This window comes from Rhinopithecus bieti, unplaced genomic scaffold (assembly GCF_001698545.2).
Source record: "Rhinopithecus bieti isolate Rb0 unplaced genomic scaffold, ASM169854v2 scaffold_81727, whole genome shotgun sequence".
In the NCBI taxonomy this organism is placed as follows: Eukaryota; Metazoa; Chordata; class Mammalia; order Primates; family Cercopithecidae; genus Rhinopithecus; species Rhinopithecus bieti.
The window spans coordinates 164,239-184,494 of record NW_016834786.1 but is presented as its reverse complement, the minus strand read 5'-3'; the positions used below and the strand labels follow the sequence as shown (position 1 = coordinate 184,494).

Genomic DNA, 20,256 nt, shown 5'->3' with positions numbered 1-20,256 from the left:
AGCCCAGGCAACATGGTGAAACCCCATCTCTACAAAAACTAGCTGGGCGTGGTGACGCACATCTGTAATCCCAGCTTCTCGGGAGGCTGAGGTGGGAGAACTGCTTGAGCCCAGGAGGCGGAGGTTGCAGTGAGCCGAGATTGCGCCATTGCACTCCAGCCTGGGCAACAAGAGCAAGACACTGTCTCAGAAAATAAAAAACAAAAAAACCCACAAGACTCCCTGCTCTAGTAGTGTCTCTCTAAGGGAGCAGGGAAACACCCCTGCCTGCCTGTGTCCCCAAACATCATTTCTCTCCATTACAAGCACACACGAATTGGTGAGTCTAAGTAGGAATTTTTATTTACACCGACACTCAATCTTAGATAAGGTGCTGTCTAGGATCCACATGCCTTCCCTGGAGCTACTTGGCTTCAGGCTTCTTATCTCCGGCTTCAAGCTTGAGACTCTCCGGGGGTTGGCGATAGACTGGGAAAGCCTCCCAGGGGCTGTTCAGGTCAAATTTGCGGAACTCTTGGGCCAACTCCACCGGCTCTGCCACCACCCGCTTCACCTCATCATCATAGCGTAACTGCAGGAGCAAAAGGCAGGCTTGAGCACTAAGGAAGTCCCTATTATAGCTACAAAGGAGCCTATTTTTCACGAGGCTATGGATGACTTCCCCAGCCCAGTTCCTCTCCGTTACTGACTCCTGTCCCAGCCTCTGTTAATAAGTCTCCATCCACACCTGTGTTACCCATCAGATCACATCCTAACCAGCTAGAGTGTGAGATTCCAAAATGTAGGATACCTCTCATGCCCTGCCAGCACCAGTCAGACTCCCCTGCTCACCACTCCTGCATCAGGAGCTCCCAACTGACTGCTCACCCACCCACACACTCTTACAAGGTAATGGTAAGCATCTGCCCAGGATTAGAGTAGTGGGTGGCTGAAAAGAGTAAACCTAAACTGGCAGATACACAACCTCTGGCCCCAGGCCCTTGGCATATCCACTGTCCAGATCTAAAGCGGTACATTTGACATGGCTTTTCTTTTTTTTTTTTTGAGACGGAGTCTCGCTCTAGCCCGGGCTGGAGTGCAGTGCCCGGATCTCGGCTCACTGCAAGCTCCGCCTCCCGGGTTTACACCATTCTCCTGCCTCAGCCTCCGGAGTAGCTGGGACTACAGGCGCCCGCCACCTCGCCCGGCTAGTTTTTTGTATTTTGTTTTTTAGTAGAGACGGGGTTTCACCGTGTTAGCCAGGATGGTCTCGATCTCCTGACCTCGTGATCCGCCCGTCTCGGCCTCCCAAAGTGCTGGGATTACAGGCTTGAGCCACCGCGCCCGGCCAGACATGGCTTTTCTTGTTACTGGGGGATCAAATGGATGAGGTCAGGATCATCAGGTGCTAGAGGGAAGAGGCAAACCAGGTGAGGCAGGTAGCAGGAGTGGGGTGAAAGGGAGAAGCGAGGGAGATAAGCCCTGCCCAGAAGTAGCCTAAGAGGGAAATAGGAGCATCCAAAGCACTAACACAGCAGGAGTGACTGGGGACTAAAAGAGCAGGGCTGGAGCACCACATCTCAGCATTTCTAAACAGTTACTTTGCTATAAAATTCATGAGTAATAATATTACACACTATCTTCCTGCAAATAACCTGCAGCACCACTGAAATTCTTTTTTTTTTTTTCTTTTTTTTTTTTTGAGACGGAGTCTCGCTCTGTCACCCAGGCTGGAGTGCTATGGCCGGATCTCAGCTCACTGCAAGCTCCGCCTCCCGGGTTCACGCCATTCTCCTGTCTCAGCCTCCCGGGTAGCTGGGACTACAGGCGCCGCCACGTCACCCGGCTAGTTTTTTGTATTTTTTAGTAGAGACGGGGTTTCACCGTGTTAGCCAGGATGGTCTCGATCTCCTGACCTCGTGATCCGCCCGTCTCGGCCTCCCAAAGTGCTGGGATTACAGGCTTGAGCCACCGCGCCCGGCCTGAAATTCTTTATTCACATTACTGGTCCCACCTCAGAGGCAATTTTTGAGGGCTAAACATTTGGTGTCTTCCCTGTCACTGCCTTCCCAGAGAGCCAGGGCAGGGTAAAATAATCCTCTACTTTCAGGTTTTAGGGACAGACTATGTCCTCAAGGCTGCCTTGATCATTAAAATTATCATTACAATAATGGATAGCACTGGCCAGGTGCGGTGGCTCATGCCTGTAATCCCAGCACTTTGAGAGGCCGAGGTGGGCAGATGGCTTGAGCCCAGGAATTTGAGACCAGTCTGGGCAACATGGAGAAACCCCATCTCTACAAAAAATACAAAAATTTGCTGGACATGGTGGTGCACACCTGTAATCCCAGCTACTCGGAGGGCTGAGAGGTGTGAGGATTACTTGAGCCTGGAGGTGGAGGCTGCAGTGAGCCGTGATCGCACCACTGCACTCCATCCTGGGTGACAGAGTGAGACCCTGACACACATAGCATCAATTGAGCCTTTACAATACAGCAGGCTTCATACAGCATTTTTTTTTTTTTTTTTGAGATGGAGTCTCGCTCTGTCGCCCAGGCTGGAGTGCAGTGGCCGGATCTCAGCTCACTGCAAGCTCCGCCTCGCGGGTTTACGCCATTCTCCTGCCTCAGCCTCCCGAGTAGCTGGGACTACAGGCGCCCACCACCTCGCCCAGCTAGTTTTTTTTGTATTTTTTTAGTAGAGACGGGGTTTCACCATGTTAGCCAGGATGGTCTCGATCTCCTGAGCTCGTGATCCGCCCGCCTCGGCCTCCCAAAGTGCTGGGATTACAGGCTTGAGCCACTGCGCCCGGCCGCATTTATTTATTTAGAGATAGGGTCTCACTTTGTCACCCAGGCTGGAGAGCAGTGGCATGATATTGGCTCACTGCAACCTCTGCCTCCTAGGCTCAAGTGATCCTCCCACCTCAGCCTCTTGAGCAGCCAGGACCACGGGCATGCACCACCATGCCCCGTTAATTTTTCTATTTTTTTGTAGAGATGAGGTTTCACCATGTTGTCCAGGCTGTTCTCGAACTCCTGGACTCAAGCACTCCTCCTGTCTCCCAAAGTGCTGGGATTACAGGCGTGAGCCTATACATACATTATTTAATGCCTGTCACNTTGAGATGGAGTCTCGCTCTGTCGCCCAGGCTGGAGTGCAGTGGCCGGATCTCAGCTCACTGCAAGCTCCGCCTCGCGGGTTTACGCCATTCTCCTGCCTCAGCCTCCCGAGTAGCTGGGACTACAGGCGCCCACCACCTCGCCCAGCTAGTTTTTTTTGTATTTTTTTAGTAGAGACGGGGTTTCACCATGTTAGCCAGGATGGTCTCGATCTCCTGAGCTCGTGATCCGCCCGTCTCGGCCTCCCAAAGTGCTGGGATTACAGGCTTGAGCCACTGCGCCCGGCCGCATTTATTTATTTAGAGATAGGGTCTCACTTTGTCACCCAGGCTGGAGAGCAGTGGCATGATATTGGCTCACTGCAACCTCTGCCTCCTAGGCTCAAGTGATCCTCCCACCTCAGCCTCTTGAGCAGCCAGGACCACGGGCATGCACCACCATGCCCCGTTAATTTTCTATTTTTTTGTAGAGATGAGGTTTCACCATGTTGTCCAGGCTGTTCTCGAACTCCTGGACTCAAGCACTCCTCCTGTCTCCCAAAGTGCTGGGATTACAGGCGTGAGCCTATACATACATTATTTAATGCCTGTCACAAATCTATTAGTTAAGTGCTATTATTATTGCCATTTTAAGATGAGAAAGCTAAGTCAGTCAAACCAAGTAATTTGCCCCAGGTTACAAAAATGAAACTAGGATCTGAATCCAGGGCCCATGCTCTTAAACCACCACAATCCACAGACCGCATTTCCTGCCATTCCCGGGGATCCCCTGAGTTCCCTGCAAGTCCCTCCCTGAGACTGCTGTCCCAGTTCCAAGGCTCCTACCTCAACATAGCCAGATAGAGGAAAGTCTTTCCGGAAAGGATGTCCCTCGAAGCCATAATCCGTCAGGATCCTTCTTAGATCAGGGTGGTTAGCAAAGAAGACTCCAAACATGTCCCAGATCTAGGAAAGAGACCCCCTCAAACAGCCAATCCATCAAGACCAACAACAGGGGAAGGGGCTACGTGGCATCCCATAGTCTCAACCAGTTCTGCAACTCTGGCCCAGAGGCAGGTCCACCATATCCGGTAACTCACCTCCCTTTCATACCAGTTGGCTGCCTTGAACACAGAGATAGCGGACTCAATGGGTGTCAACTCATCTGTGTAGGTCTTCACACGGATCCGTGAGTTGAAGCGCAGAGACAACAGGTTGTAGACAATCTAGGGAGAACAGAAGGATCTGGAGGGATGAGATGGGAGTCCCTGGTTGGGAGAGTTCTGCCCTGTGACCCTGCCTTCTATTCTGAACCTCAAATCCTCAAGATTCTCCTATGCTTACAACTACTTCCAAAGGCCCAGGCCACAGCTGTAGCTTAGCATGTCAGCATGCCTGTGTTTGTTCATGCTATTCCCTTTGTCAGGAATATTTCCCTGGTCCACCTCACAAGGCTAATTCCTGGTCTCCTGCTCATGTGTTAAGATTCAGCACAAACATTTTCTCTCTTCAAAGAAGCCTCCCAGACAGGGCCAAGTGCCCCTCCTGCTTTCTTAAAGCATCCCTCTTAATATCCTTTGTATTATATGTTACTACAGTAAGCTGTTTAGGTATCTTTCTCCTTCACTAGAGTGTGGGGGACTCCTGGAGGACAAATACTTCATGTTATTTCTCTCTCCATCCCAGAGTCTAGCAAACAGTAGATAATCAGTAAAATATTAATAGCTAAATGTATTGAAAACTTACTGTGTGCTAACAATTTACTTGAACTATCTCACTGGATCCTTACAACTATTCTGTAAGATAGGGGCAGCTTTATATTTATTTTCCAGATAAGAAAATGAAAGCTCAGAAAGATTAAACAAGGGCCAGGTACCGTGGTTCATGCCTGTAATCCCAGCACTTTGGGAACCCAAGGCAGGCAGATCACGAGGTCAAGAAATCGAGACCATCCTGGCCAACATGGTGAAACCCCGTCTCTACTAAAAAAATACAAAAAATTAGCCAGGTGTGGTGGCATGCACCTATAGTCCCAGCTACTCAGGAGGCTGAGGCAGGGGAATAGCTTGAACCCGGGAAGCGGAGGTTGCAGTGAGCCAAGATCATGCCACTGCACTCCAGCCTGGCAACAGAGGAAGATTTGGTCAAAAAAAAAAAGAAAGATTAAACAAAATATTTGAGTTATCTGAGGTCCCATGGCCATTTAGTGGCAGAACCAAGATCCAAACTTGAGATCTACTTGACTCTGAAGTCCCAGTTTAACTGCTGTGCTCTATTGTTTGTTACAAACTGAAATTAATACCCTTACCCCCCAAACCTTCTCAAATCTCCCGACTGACCTCAAAACGGTTCTGCCGAGTTGGGACATCCACTGCTGTCAAGTCAACCAGGGATTTGAACTGTGCATTGGTGTGATCCCTGAGGAAAGTCAGCACTGGGATGACGCCATCAGGATGGATACAGACCTCTAACTCATTGAAGCAGGACACCTGCACACATGGAAGGGAGGGGAGAGGGAACAAAGAGCTACTGAGGGAACAGCTAACTTCAGCTGGAGTCACCTGGCTTAATGCTGAGGGAAAAGTCCAAGGTTGGGATGGAGGAGTCTGTAGTTTCTTTGAAACCAGTCTGCCCTCTCCCACATGCCCTGAGAACATGGTTCTTTCTTGGCCCAGACCCAAATAACAGTGGTACGTATTACCTGAACTTGTTGGACATACTTGGGCAAGATTTCAGCCACATACTCTCCAAAAGCTGAGAGCTGCTTGTGGGCCACATCATTCCGTGGTCTGACAGTGGCTGGAAGGAAAAGGCATATTTAACAAAGAAATGGAGAAGGCAAAAGCCAGCCCTGTATCCAGTCTCTTGGGCTTGTAAGGGATGTCAAATCCAGTAAAGGCTCCCTGCAGCACCCTGAGAAAGGTGCATGTGAAAGGTTTCCCTTCCAGGGAATAGAATGATGAAAACTTGGGGAAAGTGCTACCTTAACTACACAGTCCTCAGAAAGACTCTTAATATAGCAGCTGGGGTGTTCACCTCTTCTCACAATTACAGTTCTTCCCTCACATTGCCTGCATTTCTGCTAAAGCAGTAGTCTCAGTTCTCCTGTCAGACTAAGAGCTGTTTGAGGATGGGAACCAGAACTTTTGCTTCTCTGTAACTCCTTAGCATGTAAGTTTATACCAGGTTCTCAAGATAAGAAATTCAGGGCTTGAGGAGCCCTCACAGACTGTCTCCTTGAAACCTACTTTTTTTTTTTTTTGTATCAATGAGAAGACTGAGGCCCAGAAAAGGGAAAATGCTAGGTCTCCTAACTCCCAGTGCGTGCATCTTGACTGTAACATAATATGTACATACTCATTCATGCAACCCTAAACCACTGAGCACTCACACATCACAAGCTACGGAATGATGGTTAGCTTTTCCTGCCTCTGGCAGCAGGCAGGCCTACTTTGTCATTCACTAGGTCTCTGACCCTGGGCAGTTTAATTCTTTGGACTGTTTCCTGATCTATAGTAAGAAGAGTAAGATACTATCTACCCCATAAGGCTGTTGTGAGGACGAAATAAGATCATTCACTAAAACGCTTAGCGAGGTGCCAGGCACACATTAAGCACTCAATTAACGTGAGGTGAGGACTAAAGGGCACATTGCTTGCTTTCAAAGAGCTGACAGTTTAATCAGACAAAAAGGGGGACCATTGAAAAGGACAAGGGACAATCAGGGCCATAACAGAGAGGCCTAAGGGTACAGGGAGGGCTCGATTCTGCATGCAGGGTGAAGACCACCGCAGTCAGGTCTCCAAGATTTGCCAGGAAGACGCAGGGAAGGGCATCCTAGGGCAAGGACAGGCACCTGGGGGCCCCGCCGACAGTTCGGGGAAGAGCGCTGCCAGCACATACTCACGGCGCGTGTCGGCCCCGGCGCTCTCCCGCCTCACCGGCAGCAACAGAACTGAGGGTCGCCCAGCCCCTGCACAGGGAGATAAAAGGCACAGACGCGCGGGGTGAGGCCTGAAGAGCTCTCTGCACTGGGCACGCCGCTGCGCCTGACCCCGGTCTCAGCTAGTTGCCCCTCTCACCCCTGGTCAGCGCCGCGGCCCCCACGATTCCACGCCACCACAGCCTAGCTCCTGCAGTCGCCGCCGCCGCCGCCATGTTACCCAGACGCAGACTAGGCAGCAGACGGAAAGACAGCAGGACACGGAGCCCCAAGGGCACGGACCGGAAGCGGAAGTGTGCAGCAGATCTTCTTCCGGGCGGACGTAGAGCCGGAAGCAGAGGTTCCGGGCTCCGGGATGAAAGGAGGGAACGCAGGTGAGAAAGCGAGACAGGCAGGTAGGGAAACCGTGAAGTGAGCGTGGTCCTAGCTCCGTGTGGCAGAGCCTGGAGAGAAGGCGAGGACGTTGAAGAACCAGACGGGTGAGAGGAGGGGAGGGGGCGGGCGTTCTGGGTTCTGCACTACACACCCCTCCCCCGCTCTCTCAGCCAAGCTTTTGACGAGGGCGGGCGGGCCTGAGTGGGAAGAACGGTTTCCCAGGCGACGGTTTCCCAGGCGACTCCAGGTGGAGCGGGGACATCGCACAGGGCGATGGGCCTCCCAGTGCCCCGCCTTGAGGGCGGCTGGACTTGAGTTCTGGGACGCAGCCATAGGGAGTCTTTCAAGCGAGCGGGAAAAGTAGCTCAGAAGAGAGCAAATGTGAGACTGACGTATATCCCAGGCTAGGTCTCACATGGAGCGTCTTAACTCCATGCGCCGGGAAGGAGAGGAGCTGGCCACTAGGCCGGGGCGGGGGGTCCTTTTTGTCTGATTCTACTGCCCCGAACTTCACTAGTTTTATGCCCCAGTTATTTGGTTAGTAAGGCTTTTACGGTCACAGGCCTCCCCCAGCCCTTTGCTTTCATATATTGACCTAAATCCCAAGTCTTTTGTTAATATCATGGAACGGAATTATTCCGTGTTTTCTCAGGAAAACACCCAGAGTTGGAACTTTTATTGATTTCATTAGCGGAGTGGTGCCACTGAGGAGAACGAACCCAGGTTTGGTTAAAGGATAGCGCCAGGGACATCATGGACAGGGCCAGGACTAAGGCCAATCTGGACCCACTTTGCTCTCACTTCTTCCGTTTCCCTCCCTGAGTTGGACAGTTGGATTCACAGATTATGGCTGTGAATTCCGCAAGTTACTCAAGGTGGTGTTGCTTTGCAGACAGCTGGCAGAGAGAGAAGTTGGTTAGCATGGAATCACCAGAGGAGCCTGGAGCATCCATGGATGAGAACTACTTTGTGAACTACACTTTCAAAGATCGGTCACACTCAGGCCGTGTGGCTCAAGGCATCATGAAACTGTGTCTAGAGGAGGAGCTCTTTGCTGATGTCACCATTTCGGTGGAAGGCCGGGAGTTTCAGCTCCATCGGCTGGTCCTCTCAGCTCAGAGCTGCTTCTTCCGATCCATGTTCACTTCCAACCTGAAGGAGGCCCACAACCGGGTGATTGTGCTGCAGGATGTCAGTGAGTCTGTTTTCCAGCTCCTGGTTGATTATATCTACCATGGGACTGTGAAACTTCGAGCTGAGGAGTTGCAGGAAATTTATGAGGTGTCAGACATGTATCAGTTGACATCTCTCTTTGAGGAATGCTCTCGGTTTTTGGCCCGCACAGTGCAAGTGGGAAACTGCCTTCAGGTGATGTGGCTGGCAGATCGGCACAGTGATCCTGAGCTCTATACTGCTGCCAAACACTGTGCCAAGACCCACCTGGCCCAGCTGCAGAATACAGAGGAATTTCTCCACTTGCCTCACCACCTACTCACAGATATCATCTCGGGTAAGTTTAGGGAGGGGACACACCATACCCAGTTCCTTGGCTGTGATGTTCAGTGAATGTTCTAGTTTAGGAGAAAGGAACCCTCATGCTTCCTGGTGTTAGTTTACATTATTATTCCTGCATTCTTACTGAGATAACCTGCTGAGAAAGATTGAGTTGAGATTCAGTGTAATTGCTGTCAGAGACACAGTGCGTTAGAGGAAGAAGCCAGGAAAATTAAAGCACAACACTTAACCACACAGAAGTACTGAGGAGTGATTTGTATTATACTCTAATTTCTCCTGTACTTTGGATGTCCCGGTGGGTCTATTTACCTATGTAAATTGGTGATGAGGTAAGATATCTAAGACTAAACACTTTTTTAGGGATGGGCCAACGTCAGGAAACAATCCTAACCCTGCAAGTGAGATATAACCATACTTAAGGTGTGAGGTTGGCCAGGCACGGTGGCTCACGCCTGTAATCCCAACACTTTGGGAGGCCAAGGTGGGCGGATCATCTGAGGTCAGGAGTTCGAGACCACCCTGGCCAACATGGTGAACTCCCGTCTCCACAAAAAAATACAAAAATTAGCTGGATGTGGTGGTGGGCACCTGTAGTCTCAGCTAATTAGGAAGGCTGAGGCAGGAGAATCACTTGAACCCAGAGGCAGAGGTTGCAGTGAGCCGAGATCGTGCCACTGCACTCCAGCTTGGGCAACAGAGCAAGACTCCATCTCAAAAAAAAAAAAAAAAGGTGTGAGCTCTATAGTTTAGTAGGTTGCTTCCATGGCAGATGGGAGCATATCGAGCCATCCATTTTGATTTAAAAAAGCAAGGCACAGGCCAGGCGCAGTGGCTCAAGCCTGTAATCCCAGCACTTTGGGAGGCCGAGACGGGCGGATCACGAGCTCAGGAGATCGAGACCATCCTGGCTCACACGGTGAAACCCCGTCTCTACTAAAAAAATACAAAAAAAAAACCCAGCCAGGCGAGGTGACGGGCGCCTGTAGTCCCAGCTACTCGGGAGGCTGAGGCAGAAGAATGGCGTAAACCCGGGAGGCGGAGCTTGCAGCGAGCTGAGATCCGGCCACAGCACTCCAGCCTGGGTGACAGAGCAAGACTCTGTCTCAAAAAAAAAAAAAAAAAGAAAAGAAAAATAAGAAAATTAGCCAGGCGTGGTGGTGCACACTTGTAGTCCCAGCTACTCGGGAGGCTGTAGCAGGATTGCTGGAGCCCAGGAGGTTGAGGCTACAGTGATGGTGATTGTGCCATTGCATTCCTGCCTGAGCGACAGGGTGAGACCCTGCCCCGCCCCAAAAAAAGGGCAATTTCAGGTTAATTTCATGTATATGTGTATGTATGCATGTACACATATACACATGCCCAGGAGTAGTCTAATAAGGTGGTTCACATCTTTTAAGTCCCTTACTCTGAATTTCTCTTTCGGATTGTCACTGACCATGCCTTTCCTCTGGCTCTCACAGATGGAGTTCCATGTTCTCAGAACCCAACAGAGGCAATAGAAGCCTGGATTAACTTTAATAAAGAGGAAAGAGAGGCTTTTGCAGAGTCACTCAGGACAAGCTTGAAGGTAAGGCAAATCTCTTGATTGTTGAGACTGCATACTCTCCATGCATTCTCGCCATCAGTTAACCTGGCCTCTTTTTTTTTTTTTTTTTTTTTTAAGACAATTCTCGCTTTGTCGCCCAGGCTGGAGTGCAGTGGCGCAATCTCAGCTCACTGCAACCTCCACTTCCCAGTTTCAGGTGATTCTCCTGCCTCAGCCTCCCAAGTAGCTGGGATTACAGGTGCTGCCACCACACCTGACTAATTTGTGTATTTTTTAGTAGAGATGGGGTTTCACCACATTGGCCAGGCTGGTCTGGAACTCCTGACCTCAGATGGCCTGCCTGCCTCTGCCTCCCAAAGTGCTGGGATTACAGGTGTGAGCCACTGTGCCTGGCCTAACCTGGCCTCTTTGTGTGTATGTATGTGTGTGTGAGAGAGAGAGAGATGGAGTTTCGCTCTTGTCACCCAGGCTAGAGTGCAATGGTGTGATCTCGGCTCACTGCAACCTCCGCCTCCTGGGTTCAAGTGATTTTTCTGCGTCAGCCTCCCAAGTAGCTGGGATTTCAGACGCCCACCACCACACCCAGCTAATTTTTGTATTTTTAATAGAGACGGGTTTCACCATACTGGCCAAGCTGGTCTCATTCCTGACCTCAGGTGATCCGCCCACTTTGGCCTCCCAAAGTGTTGGGATTACAGGCGTGAGCCAGTGCGCCTGACCTAACCTGGCCTCTTTTTGATGGCCAGGTTATGAATGGTCATCTCTGTTTTGTTTTGCTTTTTTTTTTTTTTTTTTGAGACAGAGTCTCACTCTGTTGCCCAGGCTGGAGTGCAATGGCAGGATCTCAGCTCACTGCAACCTCTACCTCTCGGGTTCAAGCAATTCTCCTGTCTAAGCCTCCCGAATAGCTGGGACTACAGGCGCATATCACCACACCCAGCTAATTTTTGTATTTTTAGTGGAGACAGGGTTTCACCATATTGGTCAGGCTGGTCTCGAACTCTTGAGCTTAGATGATCTGCCCACCTCAGCCTCCCAAAGTGCTGGGATTACAGGTGTGAGCAACCATGCCTGGCCATCTCTGTTTTTTTAATTTTTTATATTTATTATTTTTTTGAATAAGTCATCTCTGGCTTGAAGTTGATATAAGCTGGGAAGAAGGATGTCTTTGTAACCCCAGAACCACCAATCTATGAGCTTTCTTTTTTCTTTTTTTTTTTTTTTGTTTGTTTTGTTTTGTTTTTTTGAGATGGAGTCTCGCTCTGTCGCCCGGGCTGGAGTACAGTGGCCGGATCTCAGCTCACTGCAAGCTCCGCCTCCCGGGTTTACGCCATTCTGCCTCAGCCTCCCGAGTAACTGGGACTACAGGCGCCCGCCACCTCGCCCGGCTAGTTTTTTTGTATTTTTTTTTAGTAGAAACAGGGTTTCACCGTGTTAGCCAGGATGGTCTCGATCTCCTGACCTCGTGATCCGTCCGTCTCGGCTTCCCAAAGTGCTGGGATTACAGGCTTGAGCCACCGCGCCCGGCCTCTATGAGCTTTCAAAGTTCCTTGAGAACTACTTTCATCAAGTTAACAATCTTAATCACCCTTTGTCCAAAGCACCAGCTTTTGAGAATTTTAAAAGTTACAAGGGTGAATACAAGATTCTCCTCCCGGCATAAATTGCCTCAAAGAAAGTGACTAGAGGACAGTTGGATGCCATACAGTAATTAGAGAGTAGTATGTTAAAGCTAGGTACAAGTGTGAAGTCCGGGATCTTAAGGATATGTGTCTTAGCGGAGCCTTAGCCTAGAACATAACAGCTGTCATGTAATTTTAATTTTGCCAATAGGAAATTGGGGAGAATGTGCACATTTACCTGATTGGGAAAGAGTCATCTCGTACCCACTCGTTGGCTGTGTCCTTGCACTGTGCAGAAGATGACTCCATCAGTGTAAGTGGCCAAAACAGCTTGTGCCACCAGATCACTGCGGCCTGCAAGCATGGTGGAGACTTGTATGTGGTGGGAGGGTCCATCCCACGGCGCATGTGGAAGTGCAACAATGCCACTGTTGACTGGGAGTGGTGTGCTCCTTTGCCTCGGGACCGGCTCCAGCACACCCTGGTGTCTGTGCCCGGGAAAGATGCCATATATTCACTGGGTGGCAAGACATTACAAGATACCCTCTCCAATGCAGTCATTTATTATCGCGTAGGTGATAATGTGTGGACAGAGACAACCCAGCTAGAGGTGGCTGTGTCAGGGGCTGCTGGTGCCAACCTCAATGGGATCATCTACTTACTGGGGGGGGAGGAGAATGATCTGGACTTCTTTACCAAACCTTCCCGACTCATCCAGTGCTTTGACACAGAGACAGACAAATGCCATGTGAAGCCCTATGTGCTGCCCTTTGCAGGCCACATGCACGCAGCTGTGCATAAAGATCTGGTGTTCATCGTGGCTGAAGGGGACTCCCTGGTATGTTACAATCCCTTGCTAGACAGCTTCACCCGGCTTTGCCTTCCTGAGGCCTGGAGCTCTGCCCCATCCCTCTGGAAGATTGCCAGCTGTAACGGGAACATCTATGTCTTCCGAGACCGATATAAAAAGGGGGATGCCAACACCTACAAGCTTGACCCTGCCACTTCAGCCGTAACTGTCACAAGAGGTATTAAGGTGCTGCTTACCAATTTGCAGTTTGTGTTGGCCTAAGGCTGTGGGGAGGGGAGGAGAGCTGCTCACTCCTTTTCCCTCCCCATCCAAACCCAAAGTCCCCTGGGCCCCAATTCAGAGTAATGTATTTTTTGGCACATACTAGAAAGGCAGTGCCTCAGCCCTTCCCTGAACCCATGGAGGTGTTCTGTTTGGGGCTTTTTAGACTGCTGCTGCTCAGCTGGTTGCTTGAACTGACAGTAGGCCAACCTGTTCTCTGCCACCACCTAGTCATTGTGTGCCTCACCACAGCTTGCTTTAAGTAAGCTGTTTCTCAGACCTTAGGCACAGCCTCTCCTCTTTACCTGATAAATGTTAAATATAAGCACCCCTGATCCCAGGACATAAGGAAAGATGCCCAATTGTACTTTTGTTCTATAGCCTATGAAATGGCTAGTTGATCATTTTTCCACAAAGAATTAGGTGTTAAGAGTTTTCCTTCAGGCTTAACTTAGGAGAATGGACTAAGCTGAAGGTGCACTTCACCAGCAAGAGTCAACTCTAGAATTCAGGACGTTCCTTCTATTGTTTTCTCATCCATCTGTCAGGAAATGTAACTTTGGTTTTATTTTTGGCTTATTCCAAGGGATAAGCCAGAAAATAGAAATGATTATTTCTGATTAATAGCAGAAACTTTTTCAAGCTCAAATATATAAGGTGTCTGCTCTTTTAAAAGCTCTAAGCTAAGTCAAGAGCTAGGAAGTGTTGATACAAATAAAAGTTTTTGAAGGGATGTGTGTGTCTGTGTTGAATTCCGAAGGGGTGACTTTGAAGAGGTGAGGGTGTTTCATTCCCTCAGGGGGACTCCTTACGTACCACCACATGGCTCAGTCTGCAGCGGTCCTGACTGCAGCCCATGCTCCCACTTCTCCAGACAGGATCCCTCCTCCACAGGGCCAGTGAGACTCAGATTCTGACAGTGGCAAAGAGCCAGAGCGGAGTTTCCTTTTTTCTAGTGCTAAGTCTTTTGAGTTGTGGTGCTAAATATTATATTAGGCACCATATTAGGTACATAGTAGATTTTTGTTAAAATACTTCTTTAGGTCTATTCAGGAAAAGAAGATGGCCCCATCCCTGTCCTGTATCCCATGAATATAAGCCACACTAAATCTTTTCCTTTCTAGCCACACAAGAGTGTTATCTCAAGAAAACGAAACAAGACAGAAAAAGCAGAATTTCCTATTACCTCTTGGCATATTTCAGTTATGTCAAGTCTGGACTTAAGCCCTGTTGGTCCTGTTAAGCATTTTTTATTCTGTATCAAGCAGGAGTGTCTTGAGTTCTTTCTAATCCACGTACATCATGTCTTTGAAGTGTCAAAAGTCCCATCCTTTGTTGCCCCTGCAGTAACCTGCTTGTGGAACTGTTTAAGAACATCCAGCTGGCCAGGCCTGATGTGGATGTAAGACCGGATCTTGGCGATGGCTCTTACAGCCTCCTCTGGACTCCATCTGTGCACCTGAAGTACAGGGTTGAGAAATCAGCAGAGAAAGAAGCAGGTGTCAATGTGCCCTTGACACATGAGCAGGTGCTAAAGGACTTCGAGAGTTTCATTTCTTTGGAAACTCCATTTTGGAGGCATTAAAAATCATGCTCCTTGTATTATAAATGGGAGAGTACTGTAACCACTGCAGTCAGCCAGTCTCACAATACTATGCAACAGGCCAGGTGGAAAGTCAGTCTTTCTACCCAATTCTTGCTCTGCCAAATCCTAGAAAAAGAAAGTTGCCCATGAGAAGCTGAGGTCCTAAGTTCAAGACTGCCTCAGCCTACTCCACATTCTCTCTGAGCTGGGCTTTGGTTAAAAGAACTTCTAGGAACAAGTATGCAATAGATGTTTTTTTGTTGTTGTTTTTTATTGAGACAGTGCCTTGCTCTGTCACCCAGGCTGGAGTGCAGTGGCTATCTCAGCTCACTGCAAGCTCCACCTCCCAGGTTCACGCCATTCTCCTACCTCAGCCTCCCAAGTACCTGGGACTACAGGCGCCCACCACCACGCCCAGCTAATTTTTTGTATTTTTAGTAGAGACGAGGTTTCACTGTGTTAGCCAGGCTCAATCTCCTGACCTCGTGATCCGCCCGCCTCTGCCTCCCAAAGTGCTAAGATTACAGGCGTGAGCCACCGCACCCGGCCTGCAGTAAATGTTTTTATGCAACTTGTCACCATGGCTAGAAAAACAAGTACTCATAATTTAAATAGGAGGCTTAACATGTCCTAAGGATACTCATTGGTTTAGAACTGAACAGAACCAAGAAAATACAGATTTCTAGCTTGCTAATTCATTACTCACTTGGTGCAAAATACCCTCCTGAGACCCTGATTCCAGCAGAGTCCTTATGACCAAAATTTTAGTATTGTTCAACTATATACACACTAGTCCACAGTAACACAAGACCAAACTTAGTTATTCACATGACTTAGAAAATGCTCTGTGGGAGCCATTTTGTAACTCAGGTTACAAAATGATGATGGACTACAGGGTATTTGCTTCTCCTAAATATTTTTAAAGCATCCCACCTGCCAATCATGACAAATTAATAGGCAGAATCTAGTTTGGAGCCTGTTTCCAGAAACTAATATCCAGAACTTTACTCTGGAATACTTGAAGAAACTTGAGTACTATAAAGCTGAAAATCATCAGCACTATTATCTACAGTATTGTTCCCTGACATGGTATTAGAACAAGTGTCTAGCCTTTTGCTGAATATCTTTTGCAACTCCATTTTTAGAGTGCCCGCTGTAGGCCAGCACTTGATGTAATTTCTTATTTAAACTTCATAATGCATTTAGTTTGAGAAAACAGCATTAGGTATCAGTCACTTTTGCTGATCCTCACTGGCAGGCGGCAGAGCCCCAGGTTAGTCTGTCACAAGGCTCAGGTGCTTTCCATCATACCACACCACCTCCCAACAGCCTGAAATCAAGCACACAGCTCCTTCCAACAAGGCCCACCAGTAGACCATGCTATTGAAGTTCTGGAAATCTGCTATAAATGGGACCAGAAAGATTTTTTTTTTTTTTTTTTTTTGAGACAGGGTTTCACTCTGCTGGCCATGCTGCAGTGCAGTGGCACAAATCATGGCTCACTGCAGCCTCTACCTACCGGGCTCAGGTGATCCTTCCATCTCAGCCTCCCAAGTAGCTGGGACTACAGGTGCACACCACCACACCGAGCTAACTTTTTGTATTTTTTGTAGAGACGGCTTGCCATGTTGCCCAGTCTGGTCTCAAACTCCTGGGCTCAAGCCATCCTCCCACTTCAAGCCTCCCAAAATGCTAGGATTGTAAGCATGTACCACGATGCCCAGCCCAGAAAGAACTTTTGTACCTGAATCAGGTATGCTGCCACCATAGTGGCACTCCTGGAGCGCCCAGCCTTACAATGCACGTAGACACACTGGCCCAGCGACTGGTACTTGAGAGCAAATTGGACTCCCTTCTGGAGGTTGTCCAAGGTAGGGATCCCAGTCATGTCTACTGTGCTGAGCCGCAGCTGCTCGACTCCTAGTCTCTTCCACTCCTGGAACCAGGTCCACCAGTATGAAAAAGAATGAAAAAAACGTGATGTGGGTGGGATGATAAGGGGCTCCTAAGAGGCAGCAAAGCAACAGGGAAGTTTCAGGGTTTACTACAATGGGAATACACCGTTTCCTGTTTTCTAAAATAGAAACTTCTTACAGAAATGCTTTTTTTCCCCATTCCAGGTGAGGACAGAAATGTATTTAAAATGGCTGGCCTACATAGTTGGTTTTTCATCAAACAACAGCTATGCTGCTGAGTTAGAATTATGTCCAAGATTTAAAGTGTTCCTTTTCTTTTATTAAGACAGAGTCTCGCTCTGTTGCCCAGGCTGGAGTGCAGTGGTGTGATCTCAGCTCACTGCAACCTCCACCTCCCAGGTTCAAGCGATTCTCCTGCCTCAGCCTCCTGAGTAGCTGGGACCACAGGCACGCGCCACCAAGCCTAGCTAATTGTATTTTTAGTAGAGATGGGATTTCATCATGTTGGCCAGGATGGTCTTGAACTCCTAACCTCAGGTCATCCGCCCGCCTCAGCCTCCCAAAGTGCTGGGATTACAGGTGTGAGCCACCACACCAGCAGGTAAAGTGTTCTTAAACTACCCTTTGTGTACTTGAATATTTAGCTGCAAAATATTAGCTATATATATTTTAGCTGCAAAAAATTCAGCTGCAAATATCTTAACATTTTTTTTCGGCCGGGCATGGTGGCTCACGCCTGTAATCCCAACAGTTTGTAAGGCCGAGGTGGGCAGATCACCTAAGGTCAGGAGTTCGAGACCAGCCTGGCTAACATGGTGAAACCCTGTCTCTAATAAAAATACAAAAATTAGCCAGGCATGGTGGCGGACGCCTGTAATCCCACCTACTAGGGAGGCTGAGGCAGGAGAATTGTTTAACCCAGGAGAGAGAGGTTGCAGTGAGCAGAGATCACACCATTGTACTCCAGCCTGGGTGACAAGAGAAAAACAACATCTCCAAAAATATACATATTTTATTTTAGAGACACGATCTTGCTATGTCGCTCAGGTCAGAAAGCAGTGGTGTGCAATCATGGCTCCCTGCAGCCTCAAACTCCTAAGCTCAAGCAGTCCTCCCACCTCTGCCTCCTGAGTAGCTGTGACTACAGCTGCATGCCACTGTGCCTGGCTAATTTTGTTATTTTTTTGTATGGAGATGGAGGTCTCGCTATGTTGCCCAGGCTGGTCTCAATCTCCTAGCCTCAAGCCATCCTCCTGTCTCAGCCTCCCAAAGTGTTGGGATTACAGGCATGAGCCACCAGGTCCAGTCAGTGTAACTTTTTTTGTATAATTTTGGCACCTGTGTAGTGATTCAGCTGCAGATGTGGAGTACAATATTTTGCCAGGGCTTTCTATTTCTCTGTCCATAAGTCTCCTCTTTTTTTACCACTTTTTTTTGAGGAAGCACATGGTAGAAAATAGGGTTATCATTTTAAAATTAAAACAATGGGCCAGGCACAAGACTCCGTCTGGAAAACAAAAAAAAACAAAAAAAATTAAATTAAAACAATGCACTGACCTTCATTAGTGCAATGTCACCACTTACAAAGAAGAAATAAGTGGCCAGGTGTGGTGGCTCACGCCTGTAATCCCAGATTTTGAGAGGCCAAGGTGGGTGGATCGCCTGAGGTCAGGAGTTCGAGATGACTCTGGCCAACATGGCGAAACCCTATCTCCACAAAAAATACAAAAATTGGCCAGGCATGGTGGCGGGCACCTGTAATTCCAGCTACTTGGGAGGCTGAGGCAGGAGAATCATTTGAACTGGGAGGCAGACGTTGCAGTGAGCTGAGATTGCACCATTGCACTCCAGCCTGGACAATGGAGTGAGATGTGAGACTGTCTCAAAAAAAAAAAGAAGAAGAAATAGAAATAAGGTCTCTGGCAACTGGGCAAACTTTATGCTTTAAGACTTCAGATATCCTCCAGATACTCTTATTATTAACCTCTTAATAATGAGTATCGGAGACTTTATGGTTCTGAATGAAGGTCAGCATTTTTTTTTTTTTTGAGACGGAGACTCACTCTGTCGCCCAGGCTGGCGTGCACTGGTGCAATCTCGGCTCACTGCAACTTCTGCCTCCCGGGTTCAAGCGATTCTCCTGCCTTAGTCTCCTGAGTAGCTGGGATTACAGGCGCCTGCCACCACACCCGGCTAATTTTTTTGTGTGTTTTAGTACAGATGGGGTTTCACCATTTTGGCCAGGCTGATCTCAAACTCCTGACCTCACACGATCCACCCACCTCAGCCTCCCAAAGTGCTGGGATTACAGGCGTCAAAGCCACTGCGCCTGACCAAGTCACAAATCCTTCCAGCCAAGTCACAAATATTTTTAAGGTTTCAAAAAATCCTCAGGTTGAAATAATAGTATCTTCATCATGCTGTATCAGTAAAACAAATGAGAAAGATAATTGTTTAGTGCTATTAGATGCCAAACACTATAAAGATAGAGCAACATTTTTAATCACATTGTAAATAACATCTTTTTTTTTTTTTTTGAGATGGAGTCTCGCTCTGTCGCCCAGGGTGGAGTGCAGTGGCCGGATCTCGGCTCACTGCAAGCTCTGCCTCCCAGGTTTACGCCATTCTCCTGCCTCAGCCTCCCCGAGTAGCTGGGACTACAAACACCTGCCACCTCGCCCGGCTAGTTTTTTGTATTTTTTTAGTAGAGACGGGGTTTCCCCGTGTTAGCCAGGATGGTCTCGATCTCCTGACCTCGTGATCCGCCCGTCTTGGCCTCCCAAAGTGCTGGGATTACAGGCTTGAGCCATCGCGCCCGGCCAGATAACATCTTCTAATAACCATTGTGGAAGATTCCACAAACAAGCCAGTCACATTTAATGAAAGTTATGCTTTAGGTCTAAACTTTGTTATGAGAGAACTTTGTAGTTCCACCATGATTTCTAACATATGACTAAAAATTCCCCCAAATCAGAGCCAAATTAACTCTACAGTTTTATGAAAAATGTGGGGAGAGGGACGTGTTATGGGGGTGCTTTTCGTCTTATAGTTGGCAGGGCCTTCATCTGGAATCCTTAACACTGGGAATGCTGACCCATACTCAGAGGTCAAAGTGCAGAAAGAATGAATGAAATCAGGAAGGCACAGGAAAGTTGCCTTTCAATTTTAATTTCTGATTTTGGTTACCGAAATAAGAATACATTACATTCCTTCACAAAGGAGAAATCAGACTTTGGCAACTTGCACTTTTTTTTTGAGACTGTTTCACTCCTGTCGCCCAAGGCTGGGCTGGAATGCAAGATGTCGGCTCACTGCAACCTCCACCTCCCCGGCTCAAGTGATTCTCCTGCCTTAGCCTCCCAAGTAAATGGGACTACAGGCGCACGCTACCATTCCCGGCTACTTTTTGTATTTTTGTAGAGATGGGGGCCTCGCCATGTTGCCCAGGTTGGTCAGAACTCCTGGGCTCAAAAGATCTGCCCGCCTCCTCCTCCCGCCTCCCAAAAGTGCTGGGATTACAGGCGTGAGTCACCGCGCCCGGCCCAACTTAACTTTTTTTTTTTTTTTTTTTTTGAGACGGAGGGAGTCTCGCTCTGTCGCCCAG

General features: G+C 48.5%; 3 protein-coding genes across 8 annotated transcripts; 1 reads left to right on the top strand and 2 right to left on the bottom strand.

Annotated features, from left to right (window-relative positions):
• Positions 1-319: 319 nt before the first annotated feature.
• Positions 320-7,346, bottom strand: NDUFS3 (NADH:ubiquinone oxidoreductase core subunit S3). 2 transcript variants are annotated; one of them, XM_017865763.1, is made up of 7 exons: positions 7,161-7,346; positions 6,935-7,051; positions 5,781-5,878; positions 5,419-5,568; positions 4,180-4,305; positions 3,926-4,045; positions 320-571 (listed from the first exon to the last, which is right to left on the bottom strand). In XM_017865763.1, the coding sequence occupies exons 1-7, from the start codon at positions 7,234-7,236 to the stop codon at positions 404-406; spliced, it is 855 nt and encodes a 284-aa protein (XP_017721252.1). In that variant the 5' UTR covers positions 7,237-7,346; the 3' UTR covers positions 320-403. The 2 variants fall into 2 exon arrangements, with proteins under 2 accessions (XP_017721252.1, XP_017721253.1); XM_017865764.1 differs by having other exon boundaries at positions 6,986-7,051.
• Positions 7,281-13,884, top strand: KBTBD4 (kelch repeat and BTB domain containing 4). 4 transcript variants are annotated; one of them, XM_017865760.1, is made up of 4 exons: positions 7,281-7,395; positions 8,289-8,906; positions 10,372-10,478; positions 12,291-13,884. In XM_017865760.1, exons 1-4 carry the CDS (start codon positions 7,377-7,379, stop codon positions 13,149-13,151), a joined length of 1,605 nt encoding a protein of 534 aa, XP_017721249.1. In that variant the 5' UTR covers positions 7,281-7,376; the 3' UTR covers positions 13,152-13,884. The 4 variants fall into 4 exon arrangements, with proteins under 4 accessions (XP_017721249.1, XP_017721250.1, XP_017721251.1 ...); XM_017865761.1 differs by having other exon boundaries at positions 7,317-7,500; XM_017865762.1 differs by lacking the exon at positions 7,281-7,395 and adding an exon at positions 7,517-7,777.
• Positions 13,885-14,385: 501 nt separating this feature from the next.
• Positions 14,386-18,164, bottom strand: PTPMT1 (protein tyrosine phosphatase mitochondrial 1). Of its 2 annotated transcripts, XM_017865765.1 has the most exons (3): positions 17,991-18,164; positions 16,481-16,672; positions 14,386-14,610 (listed from the first exon to the last, which is right to left on the bottom strand). In XM_017865765.1, the coding sequence occupies exons 2-3, from the start codon at positions 16,622-16,624 to the stop codon at positions 14,452-14,454; spliced, it is 303 nt and encodes a 100-aa protein (XP_017721254.1). In that variant the 5' UTR covers positions 16,625-16,672; positions 17,991-18,164; the 3' UTR covers positions 14,386-14,451. The 2 variants fall into 2 exon arrangements, with proteins under 2 accessions (XP_017721254.1, XP_017721255.1); XM_017865766.1 differs by lacking the exon at positions 17,991-18,164 and having other exon boundaries at positions 16,481-16,678.
• Between the last annotated feature and the right edge of the window lie 2,092 nt (positions 18,165-20,256).

What these genes read in the sequence shown, in the direction of transcription:
- NDUFS3 (XM_017865763.1), bottom strand. Translation starts at nt 7,236, where the DNA reads ATGGCGGCGGCGGCGGCGACTGCAGGAGCTAGGCTGTGGTGGCGTGGA. An exon ending in CTCGGCAGAACCGTTTTGAG is followed by an intron (nt 4,306 to 5,418) that starts GTCAGTCGGGAG and finishes TGTTCTCCCTAG; the next exon opens with ATTGTCTACAACCTGTTGTC. An exon ending in CTCTATCTGGCTATGTTGAG is followed by an intron (nt 572 to 3,925) that starts GTAGGAGCCTTG and finishes TTGCTCCTGCAG; the next exon opens with TTACGCTATGATGATGAGGT.
- PTPMT1 (XM_017865765.1), bottom strand. Translation starts at nt 16,624, where the DNA reads ATGACTGGGATCCCTACCTTGGACAACCTCCAGAAGGGAGTCCAATTT. An exon ending in TGGCAGCATACCTGATTCAG is followed by an intron (nt 14,611 to 16,480) that starts GTACAAAAGTTC and finishes CCTGTACTTCAG; the next exon opens with GTGCACAGATGGAGTCCAGA.
- KBTBD4 (XM_017865759.1), top strand. Translation starts at nt 8,243, where the DNA reads ATGGCTGTGAATTCCGCAAGTTACTCAAGGTGGTGTTGCTTTGCAGAC. An exon ending in ACTCACAGATATCATCTCGG is followed by an intron (nt 8,907 to 10,371) that starts GTAAGTTTAGGG and finishes TGGCTCTCACAG; the next exon opens with ATGGAGTTCCATGTTCTCAG. An exon ending in CACTCAGGACAAGCTTGAAG is followed by an intron (nt 10,479 to 12,290) that starts GTAAGGCAAATC and finishes TTTTGCCAATAG; the next exon opens with GAAATTGGGGAGAATGTGCA.